This window comes from Salvia miltiorrhiza, chromosome 7 (genome assembly GCF_028751815.1).
Source record: "Salvia miltiorrhiza cultivar Shanhuang (shh) chromosome 7, IMPLAD_Smil_shh, whole genome shotgun sequence".
NCBI classification, from domain to species: Eukaryota; Viridiplantae; Streptophyta; class Magnoliopsida; order Lamiales; family Lamiaceae; genus Salvia; species Salvia miltiorrhiza.
Window position 1 is genome coordinate 4,051,787 of NC_080393.1, and position 15,222 is coordinate 4,067,008.

At 36.7% G+C, this 15,222-nt stretch overlaps 3 protein-coding genes across 3 annotated transcripts; 1 reads left to right on the forward strand and 2 right to left on the reverse strand.

Moving 5' to 3' along the window:
- Nucleotides 1-2,136: 2,136 nt before the first annotated feature.
- LOC130991930 (uncharacterized) lies at nucleotides 2,137-2,927 on the forward strand. The gene has a single exon (XM_057916386.1). It carries the CDS (start codon nucleotides 2,327-2,329, stop codon nucleotides 2,684-2,686), a length of 360 nt encoding a protein of 119 aa, XP_057772369.1. The 5' UTR covers nucleotides 2,137-2,326; the 3' UTR covers nucleotides 2,687-2,927.
- A 1,759-nt stretch (nucleotides 2,928-4,686) lies between these two features.
- Nucleotides 4,687-8,216, reverse strand: LOC130991867 (chaperone protein dnaJ 49). The gene is made up of 3 exons (XM_057916288.1): nucleotides 8,041-8,216; nucleotides 6,566-7,833; nucleotides 4,687-5,028 (listed from the first exon to the last, which is right to left on the reverse strand). Exon 2 carries the CDS (start codon nucleotides 7,627-7,629, stop codon nucleotides 6,568-6,570), a length of 1,062 nt encoding a protein of 353 aa, XP_057772271.1. The 5' UTR covers nucleotides 7,630-7,833; nucleotides 8,041-8,216; the 3' UTR covers nucleotides 4,687-5,028; nucleotides 6,566-6,567.
- Nucleotides 8,217-8,821: 605 nt separating this feature from the next.
- LOC130991757 (uncharacterized) lies at nucleotides 8,822-14,456 on the reverse strand. Its single transcript, XM_057916138.1, has 9 exons — nucleotides 12,879-14,456; nucleotides 11,897-12,604; nucleotides 10,959-11,453; nucleotides 10,743-10,834; nucleotides 10,577-10,664; nucleotides 10,383-10,497; nucleotides 10,164-10,290; nucleotides 9,903-10,077; nucleotides 8,822-9,729 (listed from the first exon to the last, which is right to left on the reverse strand). The coding sequence occupies exons 1-9, from the start codon at nucleotides 14,343-14,345 to the stop codon at nucleotides 9,007-9,009; spliced, it is 3,990 nt and encodes a 1,329-aa protein (XP_057772121.1). The 5' UTR covers nucleotides 14,346-14,456; the 3' UTR covers nucleotides 8,822-9,006.
- Between the last annotated feature and the right edge of the window lie 766 nt (nucleotides 14,457-15,222).

Genomic DNA, 15,222 nt, shown 5'->3' on the forward strand with positions numbered 1-15,222 from the left:
TTATTACACTTTATCACTAGTGGACCCACCACACAACACCTTTAACACTTTAGTCAACTACTTTATCACTTTAGTCAACTACCCTTATATTTCATCTACAACACCTTTTTAAGCTTTCTTAGTCTCCGTGCCCACCCTCAAACGGGGCTTTAATTCGTGGACGGAGGGAGTACTAGTTTTCTTGTTAATTAAAAAATAATACTCCCTCCGTCCACCAATTAAAGCCCTACTTGCCCTTAAATTTTTGTCCACCAATTAAAGCCCTATTGTGCTTTTTGTACCCTTTTACCCTCTCTCTTTACTTTAAATTACTACCCTTTGTCTAAAAAATTTATTTTCCAGTTTTAAGTTTATTTATTTATTTTCTAAAAAATTTAATTCCAGTTTATTTATTTTCTGAATTTTTAGTTTATTTATTCTCGAATTTTCAGTTTATTTATTTTTCAATTTTCAGTTTATTTATTTATTTATTTTCTGAAAATTTTAATTCCAGTTTATTTATTCATTTATTTATTTTCAGTTTATTTATTTTCTGAATTTTCAGTTTATTTATTTATTTAATTCCATTTTATTTATTTTCTGAATTTTTAGTTTATTTATTTATTTATTTCCTGTTTATTTATTTTCCAAATTTTCAGTTTGTTTATTCATTTATTTTCGAATTTTCAGTTTATTTATTTATTTATTTCCAGTTTATTTATTTTCTAAAAATAATAATTTTCCATATTTTAATTTATTTATTTATTTATTTTCGAATTTTCAGTTTATTTATTTATTTAATTCCAGTTTATTTATTTTCTAAAAATAATAATTTTCCAGATTTTAATTAATTTATTTATTTATTTTCGAATTTTCAGTTTATTTATTTATTTAATTCCAGTTTATTTGTTTTCTAAAAAAAATAATTTTCCAGATTTTAATTAATTAATTTAATTATTTTCGAATTTTCAGTTTATTTATTTATTTAATTCCAGTTTATTTATTTATTTATTTTCAAATTTTCAGTTTATTTATTTATTTATTTATTTATTTCCAGTTTATTTATTTTCTGAATTTTCAGTTTATTTATTTATTTTCGAACTTTAAGTTTATTTATTTTCTAAAAAAATTATTTTCCAGTTTTTAATTTATTTATTTATTTATTTTCGAATTTCAGTTTATTTATTTATTTATTTCCAGTTTATTTATTTTCTGAATTTTCAGTTTGTTTATTCATTTATTTTCGAATTTTCAGTTTATTTATTTATTTAATTCCAGTTTATTTATTTTCTAAAAATAATAATTTTCCAGATTTTAATTAATTTATTTATTTATTTTCGAATTTTCAGTTTATTTATTTATTTAATTCCACTTTATTTATTTTCTAAAAAAAATAATTTTCCAGATTTTAATTAATTAATTTATTTATTTTCGAATTTTCAGTTTATTTATTTATTTAATTCCAGTTTATTTATTTATTTATTTTCAAATTTTCAGTTTATTTATTTATTTATATATTTATTTCCAGTTTATTTATTTTCTTAATTTTCAGTTTATTTATTTATTTTCGAACTTTAAGTTTATTTATTTTCTAAAAAAAATTATTTTCCAGTTTTTAATTTATTTATTTATTTATTTTCGAATTTCAGTTTATTTATTTATTTATTTCCAGTTTATTTATTTTCTGAATTTTCAGTTTGTTTATTCATTTAGTTTAGAATTTTCAGTTTATTTATTTATTTATTTATTTCCAGTTTATTTATTTTCTAAAAATAATAATTTTCCAGATTTTAATTTATTTATTTATTTATTTTCGAATTTTCAGTTTATTTATTTATTTAATTCCAGTTTATTTATTTTTTTAAAAAAATAATTTTCCAGATTTTAATTTATTTATTTATTTATTTTCGAATTTTCAGTTTATTTATTTATTTAATTCCAGTTTATTTATTTTCTGAATTTCAGTTTATTTATTTATTTATTTCCAGTTTTCAGTTTATTTAATTAAAGAGTAAAAAAAGAAAGAAGGAAATAGCTTATAAAATAACCCTACCCTTTTAGTCATTTACACCACTTTTACACCACCTTTTTCAGCTTTCTTAGTTTCCGCGCCGACACTCAAATGGGGCTTTAATTGGTGGACGGAGGGAGTAGTAATACATCGATTTGTTCGCCAATAAAAATTCCGAAGACTAATGAATAATTTCAAAAAGAAGCGCGTACGTCCAAATCCCATATTTCAAAACCCTTTTATTTTCTTTCACCCTTCCAAAAAGAAGCAAACACACAAAAAAGCGAAACACACACACACACACACTACCAAGCAGAGCATAAGCAGAAATCCGATATGATAGAAGAGCGCCGCGCCGGCCCTCCGCACGCCGCCATCCTGGCAGTGGTGGTGGTTCTGGTGATGGTGGTGCCGACATTGCTCGGCGACCAGGGCGAGGCGCTGACGGAGTTCATCGCGGAGCTGCTCAGCCCCGTGGGGCTGCTCCTCCTCCCCATCGTCCTCCTCCTCACCATCCAATTCCTCTCCTCCGACACCGGATCATTCGTCGCCGCCGTCTTCTCCACCGGCGAGCCGAATTCCATCCACCGCGCCAGCGGATCGCCGGTGGGCGTCGCGCTCGTCCTCATCCTCGTCCTCTTCCTGCTCTACAACAGAGTCTCGATCTTCGGCGGCGACGACGATGGCGGCGACTGATGTTCTCCGATCTGAAAACCGCCGCGGGAATGGATATTATTTTCGGTTGATTTTGGGATCTAAATTTTAGTTCTTTTTTTTATTATTATCGCTTTTCTTATTTTTTTGGTGATTTCATAATTTCATTTTTCTTTATGAGTAATATACGTAGTGCTGCTGTACTAACGCAAAGCTAGCTAGCTCGTGTATGATATGAACATGTGCAGTGTTTATGAAATTACGATATTAGCCCTTTTGTTGACTTCTTGATTGCTTGCGGTCGAATGCTTCTATTATCAAAATATTGTATTAAATGGGTTCTTGGGTGATTCTTTATTTGGGATCTCTAATTTTATTTTTATTATAAATATATTTTTATATTAAATTAAATATCTAATTTTATTAAAATTAAATATTATAATATTAATTAGAAAAATGTGTCATTATAATATTTCCAATTTTTTTTATCAAACTTTGTTTATTTTATGTACCATTAAAATAATGTCATTTTACTATTAAAAATTAAAAGATTGTGTTGTGATATGTTTTAAAATTATGTGAAATATATACTTCAATTGCATTCGTCCCATTTTTTTAATAAAATGAATAGTGATTTTTATGTAGTAAATAAAGAGCCCCATCAAAATTTGAAATAAGTTATTGAGATTGATTTAAAGATGAATTTTTTTGGAAATAAAGGGTATTTGAAAAGATAAAAGGTAAGGAAAAAAAATGTAAGGTCGTGTCTTAAAATGGAAAATACTATTTTTGTGAACACTAAAAATAACAAAAATGTCATATTTTTCATGAACGAACGAATATTAAATATGAATTCACATAGCTTTGCACTATAATCTAATGGAGAATAATTTATATATATATAGAGAGAGAGAGATTTTTGTTATGTCGAGTGTCATGCTCGGCAACCCCTCTTGTGAGGATGTGGGCTTGGAATCTATATCGACAGTTTTTATTTTCAATTTCTATTTTTTGTTGCATCTTTCTTTGATCTTCTTCATTGTTACACTCTAGATACCCCTGAACTTCCTCTCATAATATTGAAAACATTGATTTTTAGATCTTGTCCGTGTCTTCATCTCCACGACTCCATCATGAGACAAAAAGAGATTATCTTGATTTTTAATTGTCCTTTTAACTATAGAGTTTGAGTTTGAACTCGAGCTGAGTTTAATTTTAATTAGATATAAAAATACGCTTATCTGATTTAATAGCAATACCTACTTTTTATGTTGTACTAACTAGCTTGCAAATTTGTAATTACATTCATAGCTCAAAATTTGAAAATACACACCGAGGCGAGGACTATCCTGAAATTTGTGTTGCTTGAGAAGGGTATTATCGTCCTTCCATATCCCTGTTAGCGAGTCAACTATTGGTGGCTGAAGCTTCCCTTTCAGATAACACATGCTCCCTCCTCCGTCCCACTACCATTTTCTTGAGCACGAGAATTAAAAAAGATAGAATTTTTTTGTGTAGAAGAAAAAGTGAAAAAAGTGTTTAAAGGATAAAAGTTTTACCCAAAAAAGAAAAAGTCTCACTTATGGTGAGTCATCTAAAATAGAAAGAGTCTCACTTATAGTTGAACGGAGGGAATACAACCTAAACCAGGCTCTTTTTAATTTCCATTTCTGTCCTTCACTATCAACTATACGGAGTATTTTTCTTGTATTATTATACGGAGTATACGTAAATGTATATAATTATACTCCCTCCGTCCCATGAAACAAGACTAAGTTCTTTTCGACACGAAAATTAAGAAATTGGTATTTTGTATGTTAGGTAGGTGAAAAAGTGAAAATGTGAATAAAGAGTAAAATTTTTGCTACTTTTAAAGACTGGTCTTGCTTCGTAAAACAAACCAAAAAGAAAACTTGGTCTTGCTTCATGGGACGGAGGGAGTAGATCACTATCAACTAAAATAAAATTCAGATACTACACGCGATCAAGCTATATCTATAGATATACCGTTATCAATAAACCAAATCCCAAATGAAATGAAATACGAATCAAAAAAGCTCGGAAGCCTCACCTTATTATTGGCTAAAATCGCAGACATCATCAAATAATTTTTCCATCTATCTGAAACGCTAACATTCAGTGTGTGGCAATATTGATAGCAGCAATATAATATACATAAATGAAACGATAACTTTCGCATGGTTCCTTTGCCAAAAAAACCTCCCTCAGACAAGACCCTCGAACGAGCTCATGGCTACGAGGTCGGATTAGAAACGGGAGGAAGCCAGCCTCTGCCGAGTTCTACTGCCAGCGAGGGATTTCCATGGTGGATATGCAACTGATAGTGCCTGAATCTCCGACTGGAGGTCATCAACTTGGATGATCTGCTCAAGCACAGCAAACTATATGGTTAGAACGCATAATGAACAGTCTTCAGTCTTTAACATAAACGTAAGCATAGACGCAATAATTTGCTTGTTGTGGTTTTCTCAGAAGAATCTGGACACCATTTAGGATTAAAAAGAAAGCCAATCAAAACTACAATTATTACACTAAATGTTATATCGTCTTTACAATGTTATTCTTGACCTAATTAATCCAATACCTAATTAAAGCAATTTATAATGTCCTAAAAAAGCAAGAGGAAAAGTAGTTAGGCCTCCATAAACTCCGAAGGAGCTTGCAAAGTCATACCATCATGTTTTCGAGTTTCTTCAAGTCTTTGTTAACAGTTCACGCCTTATGAAATCTGGAAACATTTTGTAAACAATAATCTACAGTACGGAACAAAAGAGAGCAACTAGATGCCCTCTCAGCAATAAAGAAAACAACTTCAATTGATCTTAATGCTGGTTGAAAGTATCAGCCAGAAATGCATCAACTATGTTATTTCCAGGTAAATCTCAATTTCAAATTCATGCACGTGTAAAATACGAACTATTAAAGCATGGTGAATTTGTTGTGTAAAATGTGCTTGTGCTGGACAAGATTTATAAATAGACAATCAACAGATTTTATTTTCTATCATCACCCATAAGCTATCCAGATAAACATGGAAGTTCTTGCTTGCATCGCTGCTTGATTCTATCATTTCCATCTGAACAATAGGGTCAAATGAAGACTAACTAAACACAGGTCAAATCCTTGAGCTTACACATTTTATACAAAGCAGTAACTACATAAATTAACATGCTGACGGACTAATTCCAATCCTCAACTTCTCTTATACAGGGTTCAATCTAATTACAGGAGTAGCTGGATCAATACACTTTATTGCAGCAGTGGTTCACTATAATCAAGTTAATCCACTAGCTATTTAGTAATTAGTTCGTGAATTAATTGAAAGCATGGTGCACTAGCCTCGATGTGTACACCCTTGTGTTCTACTCCCTCTTACAGCCGAGATTAAAGGCTTAACTTACAAGTTACCTTATCCATGCATGTTCAGACAGATGGAGAATTTTGGTCGGGCCCAACCAATCTCTCTCCCTCCAAGCCCCTCGACCCTCTTCCCACGGCTCAATTTGTCATTTAAAAAAGGATAAACGAAAAGGCCTACTAAGGCATTTCTGTTTTTTCTGCTCTAGTAAACATAGTAAATTACAAGTTTACTAAGATACATGAGTTGAAAACCTTTCCATCGAACTCGAAACTACTTTCAAAGTTTAACTATGATTTTAACTTGCACCTACAAACATCAAATGCTCAATCTTTAAACCTCACTTGTTTTGCAATAACAACCTAATCACAATATAAGCATAATCACGTGATACGCACTTTTCATATAATTGGTGCAACATAAGTGATATTCCCACAGTATTGAATCAAACCAGTTCTCTAGTAAAACACACCATTTGAGATTTTGAACCATCATAACACAAAGTGAAGGAACAGCAACATCATGCAAAAACTCGAACTCACCTTCATGCGGCAAAACTTTGAAGCCTATCGCAATGAGGAGTCGGGAAGTGCCTATTCCAGTGACGCCTCTGCATTTCCATGTGACAGTAACGTCCAAGCATATGCTTGTAATCCTTTATCACGTTATTCTCAATTTCATGCCGGCCAGCGGTTCCAGCCGGATAGGTCCTATCAAATTCAGGCGACTTAACAAAGTACTCTACTCCATGTTTCTCTGTCATTTTCTTAAACTGGTAAGAATAGTTCTTCTGCAACGAGTACTCAGGCTCCGAAAATGGAAGATAAGCAAGCAGAATGATTATCAAAAACGGCAGCAGCTGAAGAAGCAGCATAAGACTAGGGCCCGTGTTACCCAAATCTTCCCTTTGATGTGCAGCAGCAGTATGCGTTCTAGTCCTGTAAACATGAGCATTCCTGAAGGCGTCACGTTGGCCAAAAAACGCTCTGAATATCTCATCAGGATCAAATTCATCGTCAAAGAAGTCATTCCCTGTTCTCCTCCGCCTCCTCCTAGTCTGATACTGCTGGTTATGCTCGAACTCGTCCACCAAACCCGTCTGATCATACTGCCTCCTCGACTCATCCTCACTCAAGCACTTGAACGCCTTGCTAACTTTCTTGAAAGCCTCCTCAGAGCCTGGTGCCTTATTCTTATCAGGATGGACTTTCAGCGAAAGCTTCCTATACGCCTTCCTAATCTCCTCTACCGAACAACTCTTCTCCACCCCAAGAATGGCATAGTAATCCTTCTTCGTCTTGATCTGCCTCACCAAGAGCACGTGCTCGTCCGTGTAATTCCTCTCCCCGTTTGAAATCCCATCAGAATTTGCGGCAGCACCCTGATCGGTCTTCACCGTGGAAGCCTTCTTCACATTACTAGATGGGCCGGCAGAAGACGAGGAATCGAGATTCTCACAAGCGGCCAAGAGATCATCCACGGATAAACTCTGGTTAAGGCGGCGAGCAATGCCAATAAATTTCACGGCTCTTTGCTTATTACCTGCTGCAATTGCCTCTTTCGCAATGTTTATACATCTCAACGCCTCATCTTTGTTGCTATCCATCACGAATTTCAGTTGCCCCCAAAAAAAAAACCCTACTCAAACATATAAACAGCCCAGCTCAAGAAAAAAAATCCCAAAATTCAACTTTGGGAGCCAAAACCTAGAAAATCCACAGGCCCACAAAATCATCAATTCAGAAATTCATCCACACCCTACTGCATCAAGTTCACCGTCGATCACCCAAAATACCACAATTTCCCCTAACTGAAACACGCAAACACAAAATCCCAAATCATGATCTTAATCAAATTCAACAATGAAGCACCCTAACTAGTATAATTCAATAAGCACAAACCACAATCAGGGTTCATCAAAATGAAAAACCCATGCGCACGCCAAAATTTTGTTAAGAACTGAGCATCAACCATCCAAAATGCCATAAAAAATTTAAAGAAAGCCATATATTTTTACCTATAAGTATTAGATCCGTAATCCCATGACCGACTGGTCCGACTCGTAGAGAGAGAAAGAGCAAGAGTGAGATGACACGAGAGGAATATGTATAGGTGCAAATATATAGTGCCCTAATTGTCAACCAATTGAAATGTGACAAGTCAATTTGCACACATTGATTTTCCATTTGTCTTACTTTTTTTTTTTAACTTTTCTCGCACTCAAGATATTTATCGCTAATTTTCCACTTTGATATCACCAACGACCAACCCACTGAATGTTATTTTATCATCCATTTATCTCATTATTTTTTTTGAAAAACATATATTTATCTAATTATTTATTTTTTCGAAAATGTAAGGATTATCGGACTTTCATTTCTGAATAAGTGCTATATTTAAAAATAAATATAGTCTTTTAATACAAAAAATATTTTAGAATTTTATAAGAAAAATTATGCGAATTTTTTTAGTTTATTCTTACTTCTTCGTTTAAACATGTAATTTTTCAGGATGAAAAATAAATTATCCATTTTTTTGGAATGTGATATTGGCAAAAGTCACTTTCGAGGAGGGAAGAAATAGTTTAAGAAATATGTATGCTGGAGTATTTTAATATTTTCTCCAAAATACCGTAATTATCCAAAACCGCGTAATTATTAATACGAATTGCACATTTAATCATTTATACCATTATTATAGCCTCTTCAAATTGAATATTAGTGCATGTATTTGGTGACAGAGGAGAAGTCATACAAGTTGAATCAGATCAAAAGAAAAAGAAAACACACACACACACAAAAGGTGCAATTATAGGATCTTGAATCCCTTATAGAGGGGTATAAGATTGTTTAATAAGAATGGACAAAAAATTAAATCTTGATACCCAAAAATCTTGTAATTCAAAACTTCACTACTACATATGTTAAAGAATCAATTTTTTACACTATGTTAGTCTAGTCTACATTAAGAGCAAGAGCAATAATCAATTCTCATCATCAGAATCAAAGAATTGCCTTCTCCTCAGGGACTCGATCACCTCAGCTGGCTTCTCCCCTCCATGGCTAGGCGCCTCCCCTCTCCACGACTTCAGCTTGGGCACGCTCATCGAGCCGAGAGGCGTGGAGGCGCCCGCATGCACCTCCCTGAGCACGGACCGCGCTGTGGCGGCCGCTGCAGCATCAGCCACGGCCGAGGCAACTTTGGAGTTGCTCTGTAGGTTCCGTGGCAGCTTGCTCCTTATCGTGTTGGGATTCGTCGTCTCCTTTGCCTTTGCCACACCGTTGGGGGACTGGAACGCCTCCGACCTCCTCACCGTGGCAACTGCATCAGCGGCCGTGTTCTTGGCCTTCATGGACTCGTACCTCTGCATGTCGTAGACGAGTTCCTTCTGCAGCTGCCGGTCAGCGACCAAGATGTCATCGATCTCGTTCTTGTAGTCCTTCAGCAGGATCCGGAGGCAGTCCATGAGGGCGCCGAGGAGGGGGCTGTTCTTGCTCTCGAGGAGGCGTTTGAGCTCGATGAAGATGGGGATCGCGTTCTGGATTAGGCCTTTCCTCACTGCTTGTGTTATGGCCCTCCCTTTCGAGGCAGAAGTGGATGTTCCTCCTCCATCTCCGCCTTCTTCTTCGATCTCTGCTGCCTCCGATGATGCCCCATGGCTCGACTGGATCCGGATCTCCTTGCTCGAGAGGACTAGGAACGCATCCTAAAGCCATAACAAACCGAATCAAACCAAAAAAGGCTAAAAACAAAACCGAACCGAAGTGACCAAAATTCAACGGTATGGATTCCGTTGTACTCCCCTCTAGCCTATCATAAATTCATAATCATTCATAAAAAGCCTCAATTTTTCAACAGAAATGGAGTAGTGAATGTTACCTGTATAACAGACTGGGCTGTTGTATCCTCTAGAGAAAGCATGCCATCAGACGCAGCAGCAAGAATCTCAGCGCATACTTTGGCGAAGGTGGCCAAGAGGTGCTCCGGAGCCATTTGCTTCAGGAGAGTCGAGTAGATGTGCATCCGTTGAGACCTCGACTGCTCGTCGTTTCCCCTGTGATAGAAACAGTGGTATCGTATTAGCATCCGAAATCATCAATGCCAGCATGAGTTCAGCCAGTTGATCAAAACACGAAATACCTTATAGTGAAGAGACGGTTCTCATTGCGCGAGCTGGTGGAGTTGCTACGCCCGGTGTGAGCGTTGCAGTCGTTCAACACGAAGATGGACTCCACAAAGCTGTTGTAGGCTAAAAGAGGGGCCTTTGCTGGAGAACAAAAGGAAAGATCAGCACGCGAAGGTAAAGAAACAAGATGCGGTTTCTCAAACTGCTGTGCATGATAGTAGTAAATCAGTAACCTTTCAAGATGTTCCCAAAGAGGAAAGCTGCTAGTTGTCGGATTTTCTCCGATTCATCAACTAAACACAACAAAAATCTGAGGAAGAGCAGCCCTCTCCACTTCACATAGTCGCGCTGTATAGAAGAAAAATGTTGCATGAGACAATTCTCGAAAACTGATCCTCTATAACTTGTTCTTGCAATCAACATGTACCTGTAATAGCCTTCCTAGTAGGATAAATGTCTGCCTTCTTACTAGCTCACAAGGATCGCGTAGGCACTTTGTGATCTTTGACATATAACTGTAAGGTTTCGACTCAGATATTAAGAGTCGAATAAGTTCAAGTTTCACAAAGTTTTGAAGGTAGAGTGGAACTCACCAGTCCACCATAGCAGTGTATCGCACACAGAAATCCGCCATCGTCACAACAATGTTGTTGCGAACTGTAGCAGATTCGCTCTTTTCAAGCTCCTGATAAACATAGTTTATGCAGAAGATATTATAAATCGACAGACATAATCCAATCTATACATTAGGTTTTAAGCTGATTTTGATGTTACTTGTTAAGGACCCCAAGCATGAGTTCCAAATGTACCTGCACGAAAAGAGGAATGTAGCGCTTTGCAAGTTTCCCATCGGCTAGACAGATCTTGCCCATAGCCAGCCATGCATGTACATATAAGGAGGGGGCGAGCTGCTTAACAGAAACTGCAAGAGTAGGTAGTTTGCTAGATTTTGGATCAGAATTCCCCGACGTTATGATGGAGTGTACGGTTGGAACGAGATCTTTTAAGCTGGCTGAGGGGCAGATGATAACTAATGATCCAATTGTATAAATGGCAATTATCGCTTGTGCTAATGACTTCGAGTCAGCTGTTTTTGATCCTCTCTGACTTACAGAGGCCTGTGGAGGAGTAAGAAGATTACTTTCTTTATCAGAATTGGAGATTTTCGACATGTACGATTCTAGGACTTGGGAGGCTTTGTATTGGAGTTGATCCACCCATCTCATTACAAGGGTCTCGGCCTCTTCCTGATTTAAGGCCTTCCTTCTGCACAAGGTTCTGAGTGCTTTTATATGAGCATCAACCTGTTACAAGACATTTGAAAAAAAATGAAATTCAAGAATCATAAAAGCACATAAATATAAAAAAAATGAAATAAGATTCTCATTCTAAGAGATGCAATGCAAGGAAAAGCCTTGTTTTGTAGAAAGTTTATCCTTTATAGTTTATTGTTGAGTATGAAAAGGAAATCCTCATATTTCTGTAACTATCATGTACATACATGAACTGTAAATAGCAAGAAACATCGAACATTATTAAATAAAACATTTGGAGGGCATACAAGATGGTATTATCATGATCAAGGGCCATAAGAAATGCATAAAATGCATGCTGCCTTGAGTTTATGAAGCAAGGTTAAACTTTTTTACAAGTTATCTTTAAGACTTCGATGATTGTTAAGCAAAACTATTTTCAGCTGGAATGGCCCGCTTAAGAAGCCAAAACCAGCATATCAAGCTTTATGTACCTCGGTTGGATGCATGTTGAACCTTTCGAGTCTTTTGAGGAAGTTCTGCGCTAGGTCTGCAGCAGGTTCGGGAGGTAGGTCCATGGAGACATTAGAAATTGTCTGCAAAAGATATACTCGATCTCCCATCCAAGTAATTGAATGAGATTCTACATCAACCATTTCTTCATCCATAAATCCACTCCCAATAGGGCTTTGGAGTTCACTAACTGGCTTATTATTGTCAAGAAGCTGCCAATGATGATGAAGGAACTCCCAGTCGACTGCTTTTGGAACGAATGCAGATACCTCGGACAACAAAAACCAGGCACCCTGGGGTGCTGTCCAATTCCCCATTGGCATGGAATCGTGCACCCACTGAGCTTCAGAATCCCTAATGATGTTTTGAAGTGATGTAGCTGTTTGCCGTTGGAGCTTCTTCTTTTTCCCTAGGCTCAAGCAGATCTTTTTTACCCATGGTGAAACTTCTCCATCGCAAAGCTCCTTTAGCAGGCCAAGAACTCTTTCCGTATACACTGACTCAGCATCGATGTTCAAGCTACTATTCTTGCCTTTCTTGTCACAAGCCCTTGATACGCGATCAAGAACCAGTTCAGAGAAAAGGCTCTCACATTCCTCCTGGATGCTGGTTTCATTATCACCTATCAAACGTGTAACAGAATGCATCCACTCTTTGGTCACGAGACGAGTTGAGTATTTCCTAAAGGCCTAAATCAAGAGGGGATAGTAATATAAGAACGAGATTGTAAAAGAACTCATCACAATAAACACAGACAAGAAAAGGAAACTAAACAATAACTAGCGGCAAAAAAACTATGCAGTGTTCATAAGTTTCAATAGAATTGAAGGGACTAAGCAAAGCAAGAACAAAGATCAAAGCACAAGCATGCAAATGGTGCTAACTACAAGCACTCAACCACAACCATATCATTCAAAGTAATGAAGATCATATCGGAAATCACACATAAGCAAGGAAATTCACCTCAGATAGAGCAGATATTGCCACTTTTCTAATACTAACAAGTGGATCGGAGCAAGCCATGCCTACTGTCTTCAGCAGTTCTTCATCAAGTTCGTCTCCCAACAACGACATTGATTTTGATATTAGCAGAAGTGCTGCTTTTCGGACAGCAGCCTTCTCATCTACACAACGTAGCTTGAGAATCTTGCTCATCCCATCGATCCCCTCACCCCCGTGTCCCATCACCTCCTTCAACACTGCCCTACTTCCATCATTTCCAGACAAGGACACCACAACCTGAGCTAGGTTTGTCAAAGCTCTAGCTCTAACCACAGCTGTCGAATCAGAGCAGCGCTGAATCAATGCTTGCAACAGCTTCAAACCCCAAGAATCGTCAACCCTCTCAACCACATCAAATTCAAAAGCACCTTTCAAAGACATCAACAAAACAGGTATCAAATCCACTGACAGAACACGAAACTGCGTCTTCCCCTGGCTCATCCTCACCACATAATCAGCAAACTCAACCTGATGATCACAATCCAAAGCCTTCACAATCTCCATTATCGACTCAACTGCTGAAGCCCTCGGCTCAGTCTTCTCTGGTGCCCTCTGCAGCAAGAACTTAGGCATGTTAGCAACGGCCTTCTTAATCTCATCCGAATCCTCACCCATCTCCACCATCCTATTCACCACAAATCCCAAGCCAAAGCTCCTCACTTGACACTTAGGCAGCAAAATCAACGGCCTCAACGCCTTCAACACCTCCGCCGCAGTACCCCCCAAATCCCCATGCTCACCTCTCAATGCCTCACTCAAAATCCTCGAACACAGCTCACAAAGCCGCCTAAAACTCCCCAAATCCCAAGAATCAGCAGCCGTCATCGGAATCTCAGTCACTGTCTGAACCAAAGCCTTCAAGCAATCGGGAAATCGGTCCAAATGAATCAAGCCCATCACCATTTCGAGCTTCTCAATCAGAAAAAACAAGTCTTTCACATCATAACTCCTCTCTTCCCCTTCATTCTCCACAAAATCCCTAATTTCAACCCTAGCCTGATTCCCTCCATTTTTTCTCTTCCCCTTTTTCTTCGCGCCTGCGCTTCGAGACGCGGAGCCTTCCCTTGGGGCCGAGGAAGGGTTCTTGACGGCCAATCGTATTACGCGGAGAAGAGAGAGGAAAGCCATGGGAGTAAACAGAGTGAAAACAGGGGAATTTGGGGATAACAACAGCGAGAGATACACCTTTGATGCCAGAACTGAATTGCTGGAGCTAACGCCTGAATCCATGGCTGTGGAAATGGCATTTGTGAGTGAATTGAGGGAGAGGTTTCTTGAAGAAAGTTCATTGTAGAAATTCTCGATGTCGATTGTGTCGTTGGTCTTGAGAGTGAAATCCAAGAGGGTGTCTAAATCTCTGAGAAAGGATTGTGAAATTGGTGATTGAGCTTCGAGATCTGCAACTACTCGAGCTATCACTTCATCCATGGCGAAATGTTGAACGATTCTTCACCGCCGTGGGCGTTAATGCAGAAGGCTTTGAATTTTCACATTTCCCGCTTCAAAATTGAGAGGTTTGTGAATATTTGTTGAAGATGGTTTTTTTTTTTTAGGACAAACTAATTGTAGTCAACAGGTTTTATTTATTTGTATTTGTATTTGTATTTTTTTGAGCTAGCGCAACTGTGCAAGTGGTTGGGCATTGTATGCCCAAACTCAATGGTACAGGTTTTATTTATTGTTCCTAAAAAAACAGGCTTTATTTATTTGCCTCAAAAAAAAAAAAAAAAAACAGGTTTTATTTAGTAGTTTTTAGATTCAACCGTTTATGATTACCACCTTAAAAATGGAGTATTATATGATAGAGAAATATAACTACGAGTTTGGTGAATATGAAAAATTCTTCGCTGTCTGTCCTTAACTTTTAGGTATGATATATATGAAATTTTAAGAGATTATAACTTGAATTAAACATTCATATTTTCAAACCTTAATATATAGATTTTAAATTCGGAAAAAAGATTTTCCTCCAAATTCCAATTAAAACCCTAGTTTAAATTCAATTTTTGGTTTTATAATTAATAGTCTTCCTTCGTATAAAAGATCCAGAACTCATTATCCCTTGTAAAAAGTCAATGGATTGGAGTTTATGATTCCATACAATTTCATTCCAGTAGCTATGCAAATCTTAAATTCTTTATATGGAGAGCTGAAATTGAAATCATCTTGGGCTTCAAATGGGTGTTTGCGAAGTTGTGTCCACTTAATAAAGAAGAAGAAGAAAATGTATGTTCTAAATATAAAATAATTTCAATATTTAGCATACTACTATGAAAATCATCGACAAACATAGTGTGCTAAGGTA

What these genes read in the sequence shown, in the direction of transcription:
- LOC130991930 (XM_057916386.1), top strand. Translation starts at nt 2,327, where the DNA reads ATGATAGAAGAGCGCCGCGCCGGCCCTCCGCACGCCGCCATCCTGGCA.
- LOC130991867 (XM_057916288.1), bottom strand. Translation starts at nt 7,629, where the DNA reads ATGGATAGCAACAAAGATGAGGCGTTGAGATGTATAAACATTGCGAAA.
- LOC130991757 (XM_057916138.1), bottom strand. Translation starts at nt 14,345, where the DNA reads ATGGATGAAGTGATAGCTCGAGTAGTTGCAGATCTCGAAGCTCAATCA. An exon ending in CAATATCTGCTCTATCTGAG is followed by an intron (nt 12,605 to 12,878) that starts GTGAATTTCCTT and finishes CTCTTGATTTAG; the next exon opens with GCCTTTAGGAAATACTCAAC. An exon ending in TACTAGGAAGGCTATTACAG is followed by an intron (nt 10,498 to 10,576) that starts GTACATGTTGAT and finishes TCTTCTATACAG; the next exon opens with CGCGACTATGTGAAGTGGAG.